General features: G+C 38.6%; 1 protein-coding gene across 1 annotated transcript; it reads left to right on the plus strand.

Annotated features, from left to right (window-relative positions):
- The first annotated feature begins 235 nt into the window (after positions 1 to 235).
- Positions 236 to 15156, plus strand: LOC105227267 (sodium-dependent neutral amino acid transporter B(0)AT3). Its single transcript, XM_049456320.1, has 11 exons — positions 236 to 632; positions 6116 to 6580; positions 6781 to 7097; positions 9152 to 9329; positions 9439 to 9630; positions 11986 to 12220; positions 13128 to 13480; positions 13547 to 13750; positions 13808 to 13965; positions 14047 to 14310; positions 14371 to 15156. Exons 2-11 carry the CDS (start codon positions 6485 to 6487, stop codon positions 14567 to 14569), a joined length of 2196 nt encoding a protein of 731 aa, XP_049312277.1. The 5' UTR covers positions 236 to 632; positions 6116 to 6484; the 3' UTR covers positions 14570 to 15156.
- The last annotated feature ends 4635 nt before the right edge of the window (positions 15157 to 19791 follow it).

Below are 19791 nucleotides of genomic sequence, written 5' to 3' on the forward strand. Positions count from 1 at the left end.
TGCTTGGCACTTTTATAAAAATATATTTTGCAATTTTTTTTATAAAAATATTTTTTTTGCAATTTTTTTATAAAAATATTTTTTTGCAATTTTTTTTATAAAAATATATTTTGCAATTTTTTGCAATTTTTTTTTTATAAAAATTAAATATTGTTTAAAAAAAATTAAATGTTATTTAAAAAAAACATTTTAAACTGAGTCGCGGTTGTCATACACGACTTATTGCTGGTTCGTTTCATGTTCGGTTATTTCTCATATCATTTTTGATTCTCCACGTTTCGTTATCGCTCTTTTCATTGTCGCCTGCTTTTTGACAATCAAACACCATCACAGCTACAAGTTCTTATCAACGACACGTTACTTTGCGCTTGTGCTGCTTTCCTGCGCTTTTCCACAAGCGAGTAACGCAGTTAGTTACTCGTTCTTTTCGATTTCACTCGCTCGCGCACACATCCTTCGGTAGTGCCAACATTAGCTAGACTGGCCATTTAACAGTCTCGCTTTACACTTTGTGACACTCGCTTGTCTCCGCCGTTGGTCCTCCGCCATTAACGCCACGCAGTCTATCCACCTATTCGACATGCTATTATACACATAATCAAAACGGAAATTACTATCGACGCCAATTGAGTGTATGAAGAAAATCATAAATAAAATGCACACTGAAAAATACGCCGTAAATATTTGGCTCGTGAAATAGAAAGTTATCGAAGCGAAGAGTGTTACGCAAACACCCGCTTATACGCTTTTCATTTGTGTGGGTGTGTGGGTGCGTGCGCGTTGGTCTCCAGCACGGTCGACTGTGTCCTTTCACTTTTGTGCGCTGAAAATCAATTATTGTGCTGTGCGCTTGCAGTGAAATAACGGTTGACACACAACGTCCTAACCCACCAGTTGGCAAAACTAATTGTCGTTTTCACTTTTGTGAACCCATACACGGACATACACATAGGTATGCATGTGGTGTGCCTTGGCCACATTCGTGTTTGAGGAGTTAGTCCATCAAGCGTACGCCTGCATTAGTCGAAATTCAGCCTTGCGCGTCACTCGCTTTCATTAACGCAACGTCACTGCTGCCGTTTCACTTGTTCAACGTCTCGTCACGCGAAGGCGCGCGCCCGCACCGCCCACTTAATTGGCGTTTTTGTTTATCGGTACTCGCCTGCAAGTGCTCAGCAAGCGTTGAACTATTTGTTGCACCTCCCTCCACAGCCATATCTAAACGGCAGCACCACACCTCCAGCTTGCCGTCCATAAAAGTTCAAAGCATATTTGCGCTTTCGTCGCTTCATCGCGTTCACGTCGTCGTCGTCGTCGTCCTCGTCGTTGTCACTTTTATTGACCGTCGCAAATTTCGGTGAATTTTCGGTACATTCGATCCTAACACCAAGCGTTTGCGTGTTATATCCGATTGTAAACGCGCTCGTCCTAAGCTCGTATGTCTGGCTCGGAGCGTGTGTGAATTGGTGTTTAGTCCTAGTACATATGTTATGCAAGCATTCAGTGTACGTGTTGAGTGGGTGAAAGTTTGATCATAGCGCTGGCGAAACGAACAGCGCCTAAGCGAAGAAAGTGAAAGCAAAACAAAACGCAAAAAATAGCAAAAGAGAAAGGAAAGTGTGTGTGTGTAAGATGCCAAGAGTGAGGTAGTCATTTTTTATTTGAAATACTTGTAACTTAGGTCTACCTCAATACTCGTTAATATTTACAGTCACACCCACAAGTATGTTTACATTTATTTTTTCGACAGCAGCGAACGATATTGTAGTGTGCGACTTGTGTTGAAGGAGAATTTAATATTTTCGGGGTTAATAAATTTTCACTGGGTGAAATTAAACCAACGTGGGATGATTTCGGAAAATATTTTTGTTCTAATCAAAAGAGGATTAAATCGAGGCTATTTTCTTCTTTTCATTGTGGGTGTTTTTTACGTGGCGGGTCTCAAACCCAGCATACAACCCTGGGGTGAGATCTTATGCCTTCTCAAATTAGTTCGCCTTCAAACGGATGTTTCTTGGTTACCTAGAGGATAATTGGTCTAAGACCGGAAGTCGTGAGTTGCTTGAGTAAAAAAATAATTTCTGGGCAGTCCCAAGTGAACGGTGCTCAGAGAACTTTTCCTCACTTGCGGGAACCATACCCTCTGGCTCTGGTACCTATTCGCAAAAACTGGGACAGTCGATTTTCTCATATAAAATCATATACCATAGACAAGAATGAGCATATATCGCTTGGCGCTATAACAAGACTATAAGGGGAATGTATAAAAACTTCCCAACCAAGATCCCGAAGTTTTGAGCGAGTTACTATCGATGATCGCCGGACGTTGGTCCAAAGCTGGTCGCCTCTGGGTCAATTGTTGACAGTTCAGATCGAAATTGAGAGTTTGGAAGATTACCAGCTCATAGTAAATGATCCTCTACCAATTCCAACAAACCCATTGCAAAATCTTCCTGAACATCAATCCTGGCTTGATCCCCGTTTGCGCTGATTCATCGCAATTCGAGTAAGACCGTCTTAACTGGATTTTGTTGTTGCCCACTTTTCGTCGCCATTAATCATGTGCTTTAGAAATGTATGGGTTTTGTTACCATTCAGCAACTATTCCACAATTTTATGGATTTTTCGGCAATAGGCTTCCTAGAGCGCTGTCATCTTTGACATCGAAATTACCAAAACGGAATCGACGAAAGCACTAAGTTTATTTTTTTACTTACAGGAATAAAAAGAAGTCATTCGCTGACAAGTCAGGACTATACGGTGGATGACTCATCAAATCGCGGATTTGAGTGCTCAAAAGTCCACTTGTTGCAGTCGACATGTGACAGCTAGCTATATCGTGGTGAATAGTAATCCTTTCTCGGTGGCTGGTTTTACTGATTTCTTGAAAGAACACTGGCAAACAAATGTTTGGATTACCCACAGAATTTACTATTCTATGGTTGCAACATGTTCAGTTCTTTCAAAAAAACTGTCAGACGTTAGCTTGGAAGTGCTTTTGCGCGAACAACTTTTGTTGGTTTCGGCTCATCTTGAAACATCCATGCAGTCGACTGCTGTTTTCTTTCGAGCTTATATGTGTAAATTCACAATGCATCACCTGTCACGATGCCATAAACGTATTTCGAAGCACCACTATCGCATTCTGATAACATTTCTCTCGACCAACCGACATGAGCCTCTTTTTTTTTTTTTAAATATACAAACAGTGTGGGATCCAGTGTGAAGAAATTTTTGTTACAATCAAATGTTTCTGCAATATTAATTGTACGCTAGTCCCAGTAATGTCCATAATTGTCTTAATTTGACGATAGGTCACATAACGATCTGGCAATCACGGAATCAATAGTTTCCAGAATAAAAACTGAATTTGATTTCAGTGAACTTTACATAGCATTTATTGACTTTGATATACTATGCTGTTACATACGGTACATATCACGAATTATCCGATATCTGTGAAATTCACATATTCATTCGACTTCTATTCATTCTCGCGCAGCAACGCTACGAACATTTCAATCAAAATTTATGATTAATCTATGTATACAAATTTGGCCATACTAAATAATGAATTGAGCCATATGGTGTACTAAATGGGCACTAATTGTGTGTGGTTAAACACATACATATACACATGTGTATGTACAAATATCAGAAAACGAAATCCCAACTATATATTTGTATACGCTATAACCGCATGTGATTATTAGCGTATTCATACCTATCACTTACATGCGCATACTTATCACAAGTATTTGCGGGTTCGACAGGGCGTATGAGTAATGCGTTGCAATTTGTTTGACATTAATGGCATCCGGGTTGAGCTAATCTAATCAAATCAATAAATACGTCCGTATTCAACGCACTTTCAGTGTTTTGAGCCGTTTTGCTACCAAATCGTGCTATTTGCTAGATTAGACTGATAGTAGTTGGAAGAGTAATGTAAATATAGATGATTGAATTAAAAGGCCTTGCAGTTGTTCTCTATATACCAACAATATATTCGTATATATCAGTGTTCGCACTAAATATTATCTCAAATATATAATGTTGAATACATTTCAAGCGTCTTTTAAACGAATTTTCAACCATAACAAAATGTTATTCATAATTTTTCAATATAAACACTGCTACATGGCTTTACAACTGGAAGAGCTATTGAAGATACATATGTATTAGTGTAATTTCATGATATTTACGGTATAAATGCTTTTAAAAATTTACTTAATTTTAAGTCTACGCAAATATTTCGCACTTTATTTTCAAAAACATTTACTTCAGTTATATCCTCGTCACATCCGAATGAGAGATCAAAATTGAATGATGAAAAAATTGTTTAAAAAATTCGATGTCAAAACTCCTGAAGACGGAAAAATCTTCATGTATCAACTTATTATTCTTGATATAAAGCTTTCACGTAGCCAAAATTGTTGAGAAAGCAGGAAGGCATAAAAGTAGAAGGTTGGCTTATATTGCTGTAGAGGTACAATAGGGAAAAGGTTGGGACTCTCACCAGAGGTGGTGTTTTGGCTCTACCAAACCGTAGTCTAGCCTATAATATTCTATGGTGTATTCGTTTGGTGGAGGGCGCTCGAAAAGGGAACACTTGCTAGGACGCTTGAACGTGTCGCGGCTCGCATACAAAACTCGGTGCACTGCGAACTACCCAGCAACACCACTTAATTCCATTTTACACACAGCAACTCTGAACATTACGGACAGGTGCATAACTGCGAATTGCGCTTTAAGGCTTAAGGCTGGGCATATCAAGGCTTCGGAAACACGGCGGCCTTTTTACAGCTCACATACCAACGGGAGATATGTGGAAGTGAAACAGTCACTGGAGAAGAGACGCAATGAGCTTTTTAAAGGAAGGGTTGAAGCTGGGAGAAAAGGTTGGAATGTTTTAGCTCTAGGTCGTAGGACCGCTTTAGCATTTTTCAGACAAAAATGGCAGCTATTACGCTGGGCGTAGACGTACTGCTGCGAAGTGCAGCCCCTTTTAGGAAGACGGGCATTCATTCCGACAGCAGAGCGCTGAGCTAAGAAATAGCATCACTCTACTTAGTATAATCTCAATTTACTCAATCAATCTACTCAGCATTAGACTAGGTATCAGGTTCGCTGGCAACTGTAAAGCCGACGAGCTATTGGAAACGAGTTGAATCTCCATTGGCATCTTGCTTTCTTGGATTGGACCAAGGTACCTCGCGTGCGCTTATCAAACGGTGGTCGACGACTCGTTTCTGTGCAACTGTAAGGTCCGTTTGGTCTACAGTAGAACGCAAGGCATCCTCTTAACTATTAAACCTTAGCAAAGTACATTTTGTCGCAATAGTAGAGGTTCTTACTACACATTGTCCAATAGGCATCCATGCGGTAAGGATAAAAATCTTTACGGGCGCTTATTAAAGTAATATGGACTCAGGCACTTTCTCCTTCTTTGTCCAATCTTTGCATGACTGAGGAGAAAACATCTCGACAGTCTTAAGCAAGTCTAGCATTCTAAGCTTTCCAACTGAGATGCCTGTTAAGATCGGTTTAACCTAAGCTAACCTAACGAAGCGTCCGGCTTTAATCAGAAATATTCAATTAAGACTAATTTGGTTACTACATTGTGCCCTGGATAGTGAAAGGGGTGTAAAGTAAAGAGTAATATAAAAGAGTGCTTAATTTCGTCATCTACAGAAACAATCTGACAGTAAAGACTGGACAAAATTTTAGCCTCAACGCACCTTAAATAACAGTGTATTACTGAGCTGCCTAGATCTTTTCCGATTCTATCGAGCCAAAAGACTTATGTCGGTCGGTAGATCTTTCTTAGTCTCACCGAAGAATTGATATGTTTTGTATATTTTTCTGCATAACGATACAGGGTGTTTAAAAAAACGTCGAGTTTGTTATTAAAGCTGCTGTATGTGCGTAACCCGAAGTAAACTCGTCTCCAAGTTGATAAAACTAATTGTGTCAAGAAACAAAAAATCAATAATTGAATTTCTTGACAGCATACAGAATTTCGAAACATCTAATATGAGCTCATTCGATTGAAACCAAACTATAATTTCCTTCTTTGCTTGTTTTGAATATTTCCTTCCACTAACTCAAATACCAGCTGGTTGCTTATAACAGATTTCCAAGTACAAAATGCAAGTTGCAAGAAACCAAAGGTTAATTGTACAAAGAACTAATAAAAATACCAACACTTGTGATTAGAAGCTGTCAAGAGAGAAAGATCGCTTCGTTGCTTAGTGAATCAATTATAGGCAAAAATATGGAAAATTAATAACTCGCATTAAAACCAAAACGGTCAACTTAACAATTGCTGAATATAAACCAACAAAAAACAAAAGAATAAATGCAACAAGAAAATACAAAAACAACAATTTTAAACCTGAAACAACGCATTTAAACACAAAAAACGTAAGCAACACCGACTAAAACGGGTATAAACCAGGAAAAGTAAAGCAAAACCGAAATAAAAATGGCGAATACCGCACAGCTTTTGCGGCGACAGAGTTCGCGAGACTTCGGTGGTGTGTTGAAAAGTCAAAAGAGCATTGATCAACTGGAACTACGGGTGAGTAGCTGAAAGGCGGACTTCCCTGCCCAATCAAGCGCCTTATCCAAGTGTTTGATTTCAGGAAGTGAGGGAATGCCTTGTCCGTTTTTAATCAACTTTGTTAATTAGCTACTTCGTTAACTCAACTCCTCGACTTACTGTTACAATTTGTTTGACTTTGCTGTTCTTTTCTTGTTTTTTGTTTGCATTCTCGTTAGGAAATGCGCGGTCGCTTGGTACCCAAAGAACATCATACCAGCGGTACACATCATCATCCGCATCCCAGCCACCACCATCAACCCATGTATGGTGCCACCAATCAGGCGTTTCTCGGTGATGCTTTTGACGAATCGACTGAGTTGGAACCGGACGGTTTCGGTGCGCAGGCGAGCACGAGCAAGTCAAAAGCAGAACTGGTCGCAGCAGTCTCGGCCACAGTGGAGGCACAAGCAGAGGATATTGTTGAGGGCGAAAAGGAGGGTGAAGAACGTGAAAGTTGGGACAACAAAATCATGTTTCTACTCGCCACAATAGGGTAAGTGAAGTGTGACAGCGACATTGATGGCGTTAAGAGCCGTGGAAATAACACTCTACTGGTATTTATGTTCATTCACATAAGCGCGAAGTGTTATGAAGCTGACGTCGATGAGAGTGGTTGCACAAAACTGTTGAATAATTGTATACAAAGTGAAAATAATGCTTTTGAAGGAAGAAAATGTATACCGAAATCGAATTTTGTTGATAGGTATACTTGGCGTATACTTAACGTTTGTTTCTAACGAGATTATGTACTAAGGGGTGATCCATTTCGAGATTATCTACTTTTTTAAAGAAAAGAATTCAGAAACTTCAAACTTATTGGGGAATGCTTATTATCATTCGAAAGAACTTTCTTTGGCATCCCTTTTTATATTTTTCAAATGTTAGTCGAGGCTGCGTCTCAGATAGTCCATCCCTTCAGTTCCAATTTTCCCACAGGAAAAAATTCAAACGGTGTGATATCACACGATCTTGGTGGTCTATCGATCGGCCCAAAACGTGAAATATTCTACTTACCGAACTTGTATCTCAATAAATCTACTGATTGATGCAATGTGTGGGAAGCGGCGCCATATTGTTGAAACCTAATGTCCACGAGTTCGCGAGCTTCAATTTCAGTCAATCAAATAGTCGGTTATCGTGGCACGACGACGGTCGCCATTGACGGCTATGTTCTCACCGACATCATTTTTAAAGAAATTTGGATGAATCCCACCGTTTCACAAACCACACCAAACAGTTGTTTTTCTGGATAAAATGACAGCTCTTGAATCTGTTTAGGTAGTCGCTGATCAAAATTTGGCTCGAAAACGTCGGATCTTTTTGGAACTTTTGAAGAGTCCATAGTGGCATTCTCGAACTATTTTCTTTAGTAGATGCCCATTCGGAGTAATTATGACTATGTTGAGTCTTTTTCTTTACAGAGGAGTGTAGAGTAGCCAGAGAGATCGGCTTGACAGGTGAAGTTTCAGGCCAATGACCTTTGGTATTCATGTAGTGTGTCTATGCCTTCATCCGAAGCCAAGCAAGACCTATAAATCGCCTGGAAAATGTAACTAGAATTAAAGTGGTATAAAATAAGAGAATATTTCAAAAGAAGATAAAAAGATTCTCAGTTTTTGATGAACCATAGCTACAAAAACGGCTAACATGAAGTATATAGTAATAAAAATTCACAATCTGATATTGGCAGATACTTGATGAAAGTTGCAAAAGTTAGCGAAGAAGTTGCCATTTGTTCTGAAGAAGACAAATACTGTCAAATCTTAAGCAAAGACGATGACTTCCGTTCTCGTATCTCGAGAACGGTCACAGGACCCTACTATGCCGCATTATTAAAAGGATTCGTCTTTTTTAGCGTAGACACCGCTTACGCGGTTATATCTCCGAGGTTGTCTTTTTCTTTTAATTGAATGGGTTCTTTACGTGAAGGATCCCAAACCCAGCGCGCAACTCTGCAGAGGGATATTTCACCTTCTCTCGATTTAGTTCGCCTTCAAACGAATATTCGTTGTCTACCCAGAGGATACTTGGTCTAAGACCGGAAGTTGTGTGCTGCTTGAGCTATACATATGTAAAACACTAATTTCTGGCAACTCACAAGTGAATGGCGCACAGGAATTTACCTCACTTGCGTGAACTTCTACACATGACTCCATCCTCTAAAGTGACTGGTAAATTAGGGAATATGCCATCCATTTGTATAAGAAAAAAGTAGTCTCCCACCGTGCGCGCCTACCAGCTGATATTACCGCCGTCACGACCAAATTGCTCGAATAGGACTCAAACTGCTGGTACATTCTTCCTGGAGATAGTACTTTAAAAAGAAGCAAGGAGCTGATGGACCTCCTACTGTTGCCAGTTTATAAATAAAATATAAATTTATGGTGATAATGATATAGAGCTTAAAAAGTCTTCGTGATTCTAACAACTCCAAAATTTAGAACAAAATTCTAACATTTTCTAAGTACGACTTCTAATATAATTTTATTATGTAATCCTCACGCAAAAAGTAGAAGTAAATTATGTATTTAATATTAACAATTCTAGCTATGCCGTTGGCTTGGGTAATGTCTGGCGTTTTCCTTATTTGGCGCAAAAGAATGGCGGCGGCGCTTTCCTCGTGCCATATTTCATAATGCTGTGCATACAGGGCTTGCCGATATTCTATCTGGAATTGGCTGTAGGCCAACGACTGCGCAAGGGTGCGATTGGTGTATGGAGCCAGGTAAATACAGCCGCATATATGTATGTATAATAAATAAAAAAATAAATGCTCTTATAATTTATTTATTCAATTAAGTAACCGCTTACTCTTTCACTCTTTTGTCGCACAGGTCTCTCCGTATTTGGGCGGCATTGGCATCTCATCCGCAGTTGTCAGTTATATAGTCGCTTTGTATTATAATACCATAATTGCCTGGTGCCTCATATACTTGTTGCACAGTTTTGAGTCACCTTTGCCGTGGGCCGATTGCCCCACACGCCTCTATGCCAATTACACATATGACCATGAGCCGGAATGTGTGGTAAGCAGCTAACACACATAGAGCACACTCACACACATGCATCCAGATTAACGCATTTGCCACACTATGCGCTGACATAATTATGCACATACACATATACATACATCCATAACACATATGAAGGCGAACAATAAACATCCTTTATTCGAGCGCTCATGAAACTACATAAATTGCGTTGACTTCGAGAATCGTGAGTAAATTTAATTAATTGGCATCCTTGTAGAGTATATGGTACTATATTCTTGTTAGAAGTAAGATATGATTTTAATTTATTCAACAGTCTAGACTTCCTTTATGTTTGAAACGTTGAAATCTTCCGTTACAAACAAACCATGCTCTCACGGAAATGAATGAAGAGAGAAAACAAGATATGAAAACATTTTATGAACCTAACGAAATTCTTGAAAACCCCCACGTGTTATTAAGAGCAAACTTTTCAAACTTCCAAGTCTACAACAGTTCAAAATTAACATAAAAATAAAAAATTTATTTGTAAACTTTGTTTCATTGAGGGCTCTCTCCCTCTCTCATGTACTGCTACTACACAGCTATTGTAAGATCAATTCTGCTCTAAGTATGGTTGACAGGCATACAGAAATCCACCTACCGGAGGCCGATGGAAAGGGTTCAGAGGCTCGCTGTGCTGTGCATAACGGTAGCTTTAAGAACAACTCCAACGGCGGCTCTTGAACTGGTACTAAACCTGCCACATAGAAATCTCCTCACTGAAAACTGCACAGAAAAATCGATGGGTCGACTACTGACTGCAGGAGACTTTACATATAGAACTTTCGAGCGTAACTCGGTGGGTAATAGCGGCTTGACAAAAACCGACTACATGATCCCACTTTTCAACTGGGAAAGAAGATTCAAAGTAAAGATAGAAAAATATGGCAGACGTAAAGGTATGTTAGCTACGCACAACACTCTAAACATCTATACTGATGGCTCGAAAATGGACGATGGAGTTGGTGCGAGGATATACTGTCCAGAGTTGGGCAAAAGGCAGCCTTTTAAATTGCCGAACCACTGCAGTATATTTTATGCTAAGGTCTTTGCTATTGCGAAAGTCGCGGAGCTGGCCTCTAATGCACCTGCAGGCAATTTCAGAGTCAACATCTACGTAGACAGCCAAGCAGCAATCAAGGCAGTAACCTCGTATCGCATATCGGCCAGAAGTGTCTTGAGAAGCAGGGCAGCAGTGGAAAGTGTTGCCAGAAACAAACAACTTCACTTCTACTGGGTGCTGGGTGCAAGTCATCGAGGGCAACGAAGTAGTGGACGAGATTGCCAAGAATGATGATCGGCTAACACCCGAAAACGTGATCAACATTGGGGAACCCATGCATTGTCTATACGACGATCTTGCGAGAAGCATGGTCAAGAAAATCAGGACCCGATGAAACGAGCTACTTGGGTGCAGAACTGCAAAAGTCATGTGTAAAACACAAAATTCCCACTGGCACGCGATAGAAGAAACATCGTGAACATGATGGGAATACTCGTATCAACTGATCACTGTCTTGTGTCAACACATGCCCGCAGAATGGGGCTGCCAGATCGAGAACAGTGCAGAAAATGTCTAGAGAAAAGCACCAGCGAAACAATAGAGCATCTTTTGTGCACTTGTCGCGCATTGGCAAGACTACCCATTTAAGACAATTTTGCCAAGATTTCAATTAGATTCTTTAACTCCGTTCTGTTCCCATAAGAAATTACTGCTGAACTTCGATAGCCTTATGAACGAACATCTGACGTAATAGTAGTAGGAAAATTTTCCATTCTACAAAAGGTAATAGTGAGAAGGAACGATTTCCCATATCACTGGTCTCAGCATACTGACTTCAGTGGGGTCTACGTAGCCGGAGTATATTCGGTTTTTTTTCTGGCGAAAACTGCCCATTGGGCAGTATTTATCAAATTTTGTTGAAGAGTGTCTTCTGTCAGTTCAACACCAATAACTTTCCGTTGATTCCAATAATATCTTGTGTCTTTAGTCGGAAAAAATATTGTGCTAAGTCAGTTAATCTTGACATTGTTACCAAATTAATTTATAATTTTTTTAGGTATTTGAAATTAAATACTAATATTTTGTGCAATTTATTGAAGGAAGTCAAAATAATAATTTACTTAATTAAGCAACTGACATACTCAACATTATCATACAAATTTATCTACAAACATAACCGCACTGGCGCATAATTAGAGCTCCAAGCTTAAATTAATGCAAATATTTACATTACAATTACCACAATTAAATTAATTACCAATATGTCAACCCACACATATACAAAGACATATATTATTATTAAGCATATCATATTCATATTCAAATATTTGTCTCAATTTTGCCAGGCCTCTTCACCCACGCAATTCTACTGGTATCGCACCACACTTCAGTGCTCCGAAAGCGTCAATGAGCCAGAAAATTTTAATTATCACATGGCTATAGCGTTAATAGTTTCATGGTTTCTCGTTTACATCTGTATGGTGCAGGGTATAACGTCGTCGGGCAAAATTGTCTATATGACAGCCATATTTCCGTATGTGGTGCTCATAATATTCTTTTTCCGCGGCATTACGTTGAAAGGTGAGTGTTTAAAAGGCATAAAATAGAGACGATTAATGAAAAGTTCACCGAAAAGTAATTTGTCGTGAACGAAGCGTCATGTGTGTGAATGCACATACATTCATATATTTATATGGCAATTTGGATGTTGGAATATATGAGATATTGCTTTCGAGATATAGGAAGAGACGCTTTTTTCGGAGGTGGTCTCTTCCATAGCTGTTGCTTGGTTTATACTCTGTTTAGCTCGCCATTTCATAATGAACAGACTTAATACGAAACCACGTTTGCAAATTATGCAAAAAATAATGGTTTGGTTCTGCGTCCACTATTCGGTGGTCATAATCGCCCAGCAGGCTTGATAATTCGAACAACCATGGATCGGTTTCGCACCAAGTTATAAAGAGAGAGAGGCCGTACAGCGCATACCGAATACGCTATTGGTGCTATCGAAGAAGACCCGAATTAGTCCATCCGCCTTCGCGGCCAATAATTGGACCTATGCCTATTCACTTTATGAATCATTTTTCGGAAGGATATTGGTTTTCGGGCTTAGAAAATCCAACTGGTGTAAGAATTGAAGCTAAGTTCTGTGGCGTGGCCTCCAAAATCGTGCCATTTAACATCGCCGAATTATGTGTAGTGGGTTTCGTGAAATCGCTTATTTACGCAGCCATGACCGAGACGACAGATGCCTTGGAAGATAATTAAACTAACCAGCTGACAATCCCGCACCCATTCCAGGCACTGACAAGTCAATTGGATACCGATTTGACTCCGTTAAATTAATTTTCATGAGTAATATACTATTTCTTATATGTCAGATCAATATCCTTAAATTTTCAGGCGACACTAGCACGACTGAACTATTTTTAGACTAATATAACTGACTACGATTTAAAAAATTCCACTTCATTTTCTCCAACAGGCGCCTCAGAAGGTGTTGCACATCTCTTCACGCCACGCTGGGAAACACTACTTGACCCGGTTGTTTGGCTAGAAGCCGGTACGCAGATTTTCTTCTCACTCGGACTTGCGTTTGGCGGCTTGATCGCCTTCAGTTCATACAATCCTGCCAACAATAATTGTTATCGCGATGCCATCTTAGTGTCTCTCACAAATTGTGGCACTTCGATGTTTGCTGGCGTTGTCGTCTTTTCGGTGATCGGCTTCAAGGCCACATCAACATTCGATCGTTGCAATGAGGAACGTCAAAGTATGATCGCACAAAATAGAACCACAAACTTACCAGTATGTGATCTGCAAAAAGAACTGGCGAACGTGAGTTTAAGAATATTTAAATAATTTAATTTATTTAAATAAACTTTTCATATTTTTGGTGTGCAGAGCGCTTCCGGTACTGGCTTGGCCTTCATCATATTCACCGAAGCGATCAATCAATTTCCCGGGGCACAAATATGGGCCGTGTTGTTTTTCCTTATGCTTTTCACACTCGGCATCGATTCACAGTTCGGCACGCTGGAAGGCGTCGTAACCTCGCTAGTGGATATGAAACTCTTTCCAAATCTACCCAAGGAATGGATTGTGGGGGTCAGTAAGGCAATCTAGTAAGTTCTTGCATGAATTAATTTTTCTGTAACATTGCAGGGTCTTTGCTTTTCCTGCTGTTTAATCTCAATGTGCTTTGCTAACGGCGCTGGAAGCTATATATTTCAGCTAATGGATAGTTTTGCTGGCAACTTCCCACTTCTGATCATTGCACTCTTCGAATGCCTGTCGATCAGCTATATCTACGGTGTTAGAAGGTGGGAAAGACTTTAAACACAATCATTTTTACGACTTTACAGCCTTGATTACAATCTTTTTTTGGATTTATATCATTTCAGGTTCTCCGACGACATTGAAATGATGACTGGTTCGCGTCCCGGCTTATATTGGATGTTATGCTGGAAGTATCTCTCACCTGCTGCCATGATCACAATATTGCTGGCCTCGTTCTATCAATTGCTCACCGAGGGTAGCAGTTATCCCGCTTGGATAGCAGCTAAAGGGCTGACCGAGAAGCTTGAGTGGCCTCATTGGTGCATTGTTATTGCATTTTTCCTTATACTGTCGTCAATATTGTGGATACCGATCGTGGCGATACTGAGGTATGTCTGAGCATCGATAATTTTTCACATGTGCACTAGAAAATTTATTTCCTTACTTAGATTATGTGGAATTAAGGTGGTGGAAGACACAGATCCTGCTTGGTTCCCAGAAGCCGAGCTGAAAGAAGTGCACGGCATTGTGCCACACGAACCTACCGAAATCGAACGCAGCATATTTTGTTTCAATATGGATGGCACAGAGGGCATGTGCTGTCCAAAATATGGCTTGCCAGAGAAATCGCTCGAAGAAGAGGAATAAATATACAAAAAGGCAAAGGAATAAAGAAAATAAAAAAAATATGTGAAGAAGATCACAAAGGTGCGATGAAAATGCTGAAACGAGTGGCATAAATAAAAAGAAGTACATATTTATTAACGACTCATACGAAACCGTCGAGAATATACTTCAAACGAAAGAGGGTGTATAGAACATGCAAAAAAAAAACTAGTTCGAATGAGCAAAGTGAACAAAATAAGTATAAAAAGGATGAAGTTATCAACATTTTATTTTATAAAAAATCTGCATTTTTGGTGTTTTGGTGCGTAAAAATGGTTTGGTGACTCAACTATACAATAATACGTTAAGCATGACATAAATATTATATATATATATACATATAAATTATACATAAATATATCTATACAAAAGTATATAATATAAGTTAATTCTGTAGAATTACACTTAAAGACAATAATTTAAAGTAGCGCATTGTTTAGACATAAGTTTAGACAAGAGAATCTACTTGTAAATATATTAAAGTATTTCTAAAATTTAAGGACAATAATAATGTTGAGCATACTTGAACAAAAGCTACACTGATACAAATACTTAACGCCTAAAGGAAAATAGATTTTCCATAAAAAAACTTTGAGTTGAACTAATTCACTTAACTTAAGTATTAAGTGAACTCTAAAGAATAATTCTCCAAAAATAAACTAAAATTAGCCACCGATTATGATTCCACATGTATTTATATGACCGAGGTTGCCAATGTGTTCTTTTTCATTTAAGAATATTTTATTTAATTTTTATAATTTTTTTATTAATTTTAATTTAGATTGAGAGGTCTATGTAGATTTAATTAATTTTGATCTGATCAAAGGCATTACGACTATTAAGATAAAAAGGCATAAGAAGCCCGAGATTGGAATAAATTGGTGACTTTAATTCCCTTAAGTCGACTTATGCTACTTACAGGTCAATTTTAATTAATCTCTAAAAGTTTCTCTCTGAGCACATTTTATTGGATCATTAAAACCATTTTTTGAATCGATTTTTAGGAAGATGTTTCCTTAAGAGAGAGACTTTTCTAAAGAGTCTTCCATTTCGTGGTTTCCTCCTTTCTAAAAGAAAAAATATATAAACTTCAAATTTAATGGGAAATATCTATTATCATTCGAAAGAACATTTTTTGACATTTATTTTTTAAAGATTGTCTCTCTCAAATGTTGGTTGTCGCTACGTCTCAAATGGTTCATCCGTTGTGTCTAATTTTCGATGACTCGAAATGCACAATCGACTGGTAACTGGTGAATGATACGCGTGATGTTTTGCTCCAAGGTCTAAATCGAAGCGGGATTCCCCGAATAGACTTTAGACTTTACAAATCTCACAGGAAAAATTCTAATGGTGTGATATCACACGATCTCGGTGGTCAACCGACCGGCCCAAAACGTGAAAATATCTATCCACCGAAGGGTTTTCTTAATAAACCCACTGATAGATGCAATGTGTGGAAAGTGGCGCTGTCTTCTTGGAACCAAATATCGCCGAGATGAGGAGATTCAAGTTCAGGCATCAAATAGTCGGTTATCTTGCCGCGATAACGGTCGCCATTGTCGGTTACGTTCTCAACGGCATCATTTTTGAAGAAACCGTTATTTATTTTGGATGAAATAGCAGGTTTTAAATCTCTTCAGGTTGCTTTTCGGCCCAAATACGGCAATTTTGCTTATTATGTTGTGCCCATTGAGCTTGAATCAAATTTGGCTCGAAAACGGTGGATCTTCTTGGAGCCCATGGAGCGAATCGATAATATGACAACTGAACTGACGCGTGATCTGTCAAAAAAAGGCTTTTGAAAAAAGTGCCTCCACTTAAATCACCCGTTAGTTTGATTGTTTATGGTTATTCCTAAAACAATTAAATGTAGTCAGTTCGCGTATTGAATATAAAAATATCACAAGACAAAACGATGTGGGCTAAGTATTGAGAATCTTTCGAGAACTTCTTCTACAGTGATCAAGCTCACCTTTGAGCTTCAATCGTCGCACGACGTTTTCATTATCAAAAAGACCTTTGAATCTATCTATTAAGCAGTCAATAGGATTTTCCATTTCTTCGGTTTTCAAGTAAATCTTCAAATCTTTGCCGATTGTATCCAACAGTGGAATATCTATTGAGATCCTGTGGTATTCTTCGCAAGTTCTCATGCTAAAATTTTCGTGTTTTGTTTGTGAGCCGCAGATTCTTGGTTTTTCTTTCTCAACTTTCAGTTCTGCCGCCATTTTTGCCGTGTCTGAATGAATAGATCAAAAATGTTCCTCAGTTTTTTGTGTTCGATTTCGGAACGTTACGAGCATCGTATCTATCATATTTCATGACTTTGCCAGATCATTGATTCTTTCTGAAGAATTTCGCTGAGTGAATGAGTTAGATATAGAATATAACATAGGCAAGAAATCCCAATTATAATTTGAAATTTGACATGGCTGCGATGAGTATCGTTGCTCTTCTTGTTACATGCTTTATATTTCTTCAGAGTAATAAAATTATTATTCATCCATTTAGCCTGAGGGGGTTGAGAGAAAATTTCCCCTTTCCTCCCTCTGAATCCGCCACTGATATATGAGACTAAATTTTTATGTCATCTTGTATTGAAATTAAAATATGTACTAAAACTTATTTGAAGAAATTTTAATTTATTCTTGAAATCGTTTGATATTTGCTTTTAAATATTTGTTTTTCTCGTAAATAAACCTCGGTCGAAATTTATTTTACAAACAGCCTAAGAATATCAACACGTTAAAGTAAATTTATTTATGTAAAAAAATATTGTTAAAAACTAAACAAAATTGTTGAAGCGTAAAACCTTTCCCAACTAGACATAGGTTTCACCAAAAGTGTGTCTAAAACAACAAATGACCACCACACCGTACACGCGTCGGGTGAGGCAAAAAATACTTGAAACGTGCAACTCCACACCGCCCAACATAACATAACCTAACATAGCATAGCATACATACAAGAATAATGAATGTGCAGGCATTGCTGCCTTGTCAAAATATTGTTGTTTTTGTTTTTGTAACCCTTGTCAGCAAAACGTGTGCAGGAAAGCTTAAACTATCACTGCAGACATGTGTGCGCATATTTGCATTATCCGATACCACTGGAAATGACATATCCTATTGCAAACATTTACATACTCACACACATACACAAACACATACATATACATATAATTATAAGTAAATTAAAATTGTTATACTTTCAGTTCTATAGTATACGAGTATATGTAGATACATATAAGTATGTACATAAACAAACATACCATTGCTCGCGCGGCTTAAACACATAAATTAATAATGACATAATGAAATTGGAATATAATTAAGTGATTGTTTTTGTATTCTCTAATATAACTCATACCTGGTTGTTCTATACGCTTATACCATTTTTTGACTGCGTGTTGTTGTACGTACAAAATATTATATATATACATATGTACATTTAATTAGTGTCATATGCTTTAGTATATATACATATATATCATATTTAAACTTAAGTAGCTCTGTTATGCTAAAAGAAAACGTATTTATTCTATGAACAGTTTTAAAGCTAATATTTTCAAAGAAAATCAGTTACTAGAACAGTCGGTTCTTTTGCCAATACAAATGACAATAATTGTGCAATTTTCTTTTAAACATAATGGTTAAATTTAATACAATAACAATAGATTTTAAGTTGACCTATTGTTCGTCCAGACCCTGGACTAACTTCTTTTGTCGACTTAGTACCAAAAGCTGAGAGCAAAATCCGTTCATAGACGCCTTAAAAGTTGTAGGTATATTCATTGATCGCATATGAGCACAACTTTCATCTAGGATTTAGGAAAAGAACCTTATTCATCGGATTGGTAGCAGAAGCTATCAATATCAAAAATACCAATGCCACCTACTTGACCAACCAAATGCGGTACATAACATTATACTGACGATTCTATGTTACATTGTGAAAATAGTCACAAACGGACTTTCACGCATACTTTCTTTATAACAAAATTTTAAAAACCATATGTTTTTTTCTCTTTCCAGTACACAAATTAAGCACTGATTAATATATTCGGTTACAACTTTGCACAAAAATTGCTTTTAAAGCATGCCATAACGACTATTCAAACCCCCACATTCCTCATATGTGGACCCCAGTGCGTATGATTGACTTTTTGCCGAAAATATCGATCTAACAGTGAGATATATAATAGGTTTCTGGCGGTGTTTTTATTGAATTTTCAATTGTTCATAAAATTGGTTACAATAATGCGATTCAAGTCAAATATGCACCGTTTTGTTCGACGACGCGTTTCCAACGCAAAAAACTCGGAGAGCCAATTTTCACAGGACTCTCTTGTGGCCAACTTCAGAGTACCAAGCGCGTTCGCCATGGACAGAAACAGGTGGTAATCACTTGGTGCGAGATTCGGACTATACGGTGGATGCAAAAGAACCTCCCATCGGAGCCAGAAGCTCCGGCGCGTCACTAAAGATGTGTGTGGCGTTGTCCTGATGGAAGACAATTCGGCCTCTGTTGATCAAAGATGGCCTCTTCTGCATGAGTGCTGCCTGCAAGCGGTCCAGTTGTTGGCAGTACAGGTCCGAATTGAGCGTCTGGCCATAGGAGAGCAGCTCATAGTGAATTATTCCATGCCAATCCCACCAAACAAAGAAGAACCTTCCTGGCCGTCAATCGAGGCTTTGCCACCGTCTGGGCCGCTTCACCGCTTTTCGACCACGACCGTTTTCGCCTTACGTTATCGTAAGTGACCCACTTTTCATCGCCAGTCACCATACGCTTCAAAAACGAGTCGATTTTGTTGCGATTCAGAAGCGATTCGCATGCGTCGATACGGTCAAAGATGTTTTTTTGCTTCAATTCATACATCGAGCTTTTTAGTGACTCCAAGCTTCTTCAAATGGTTTATAATGGTTTGATGACTCATGCCCAGCTCTTGACCGATGCTACGGCTGCTACTATGCCGGTCTCTTTCGACCAATTCAGCGATTTTATCGCAATTTTCGACGACAGGTCTTCCGGAGCGTGGCGCATCTTCGACCACCTCTACACCAGAACGAAAACGTTGAAACCATCGTTGTGCGGTGGAAATGGAAACTGTATCGGGTCCATAAACTGCACAAATTTTATTGGCGGCTTGAGATGCATTTTTGCCTTTATCGTAGTAGTACTGTAAAATATGCCGTATT

The sequence above is a fragment of the Bactrocera dorsalis genome, chromosome 4 (genome assembly GCF_023373825.1).
Source record: "Bactrocera dorsalis isolate Fly_Bdor chromosome 4, ASM2337382v1, whole genome shotgun sequence".
Taxonomy (NCBI): domain Eukaryota; kingdom Metazoa; phylum Arthropoda; class Insecta; order Diptera; family Tephritidae; genus Bactrocera; species Bactrocera dorsalis.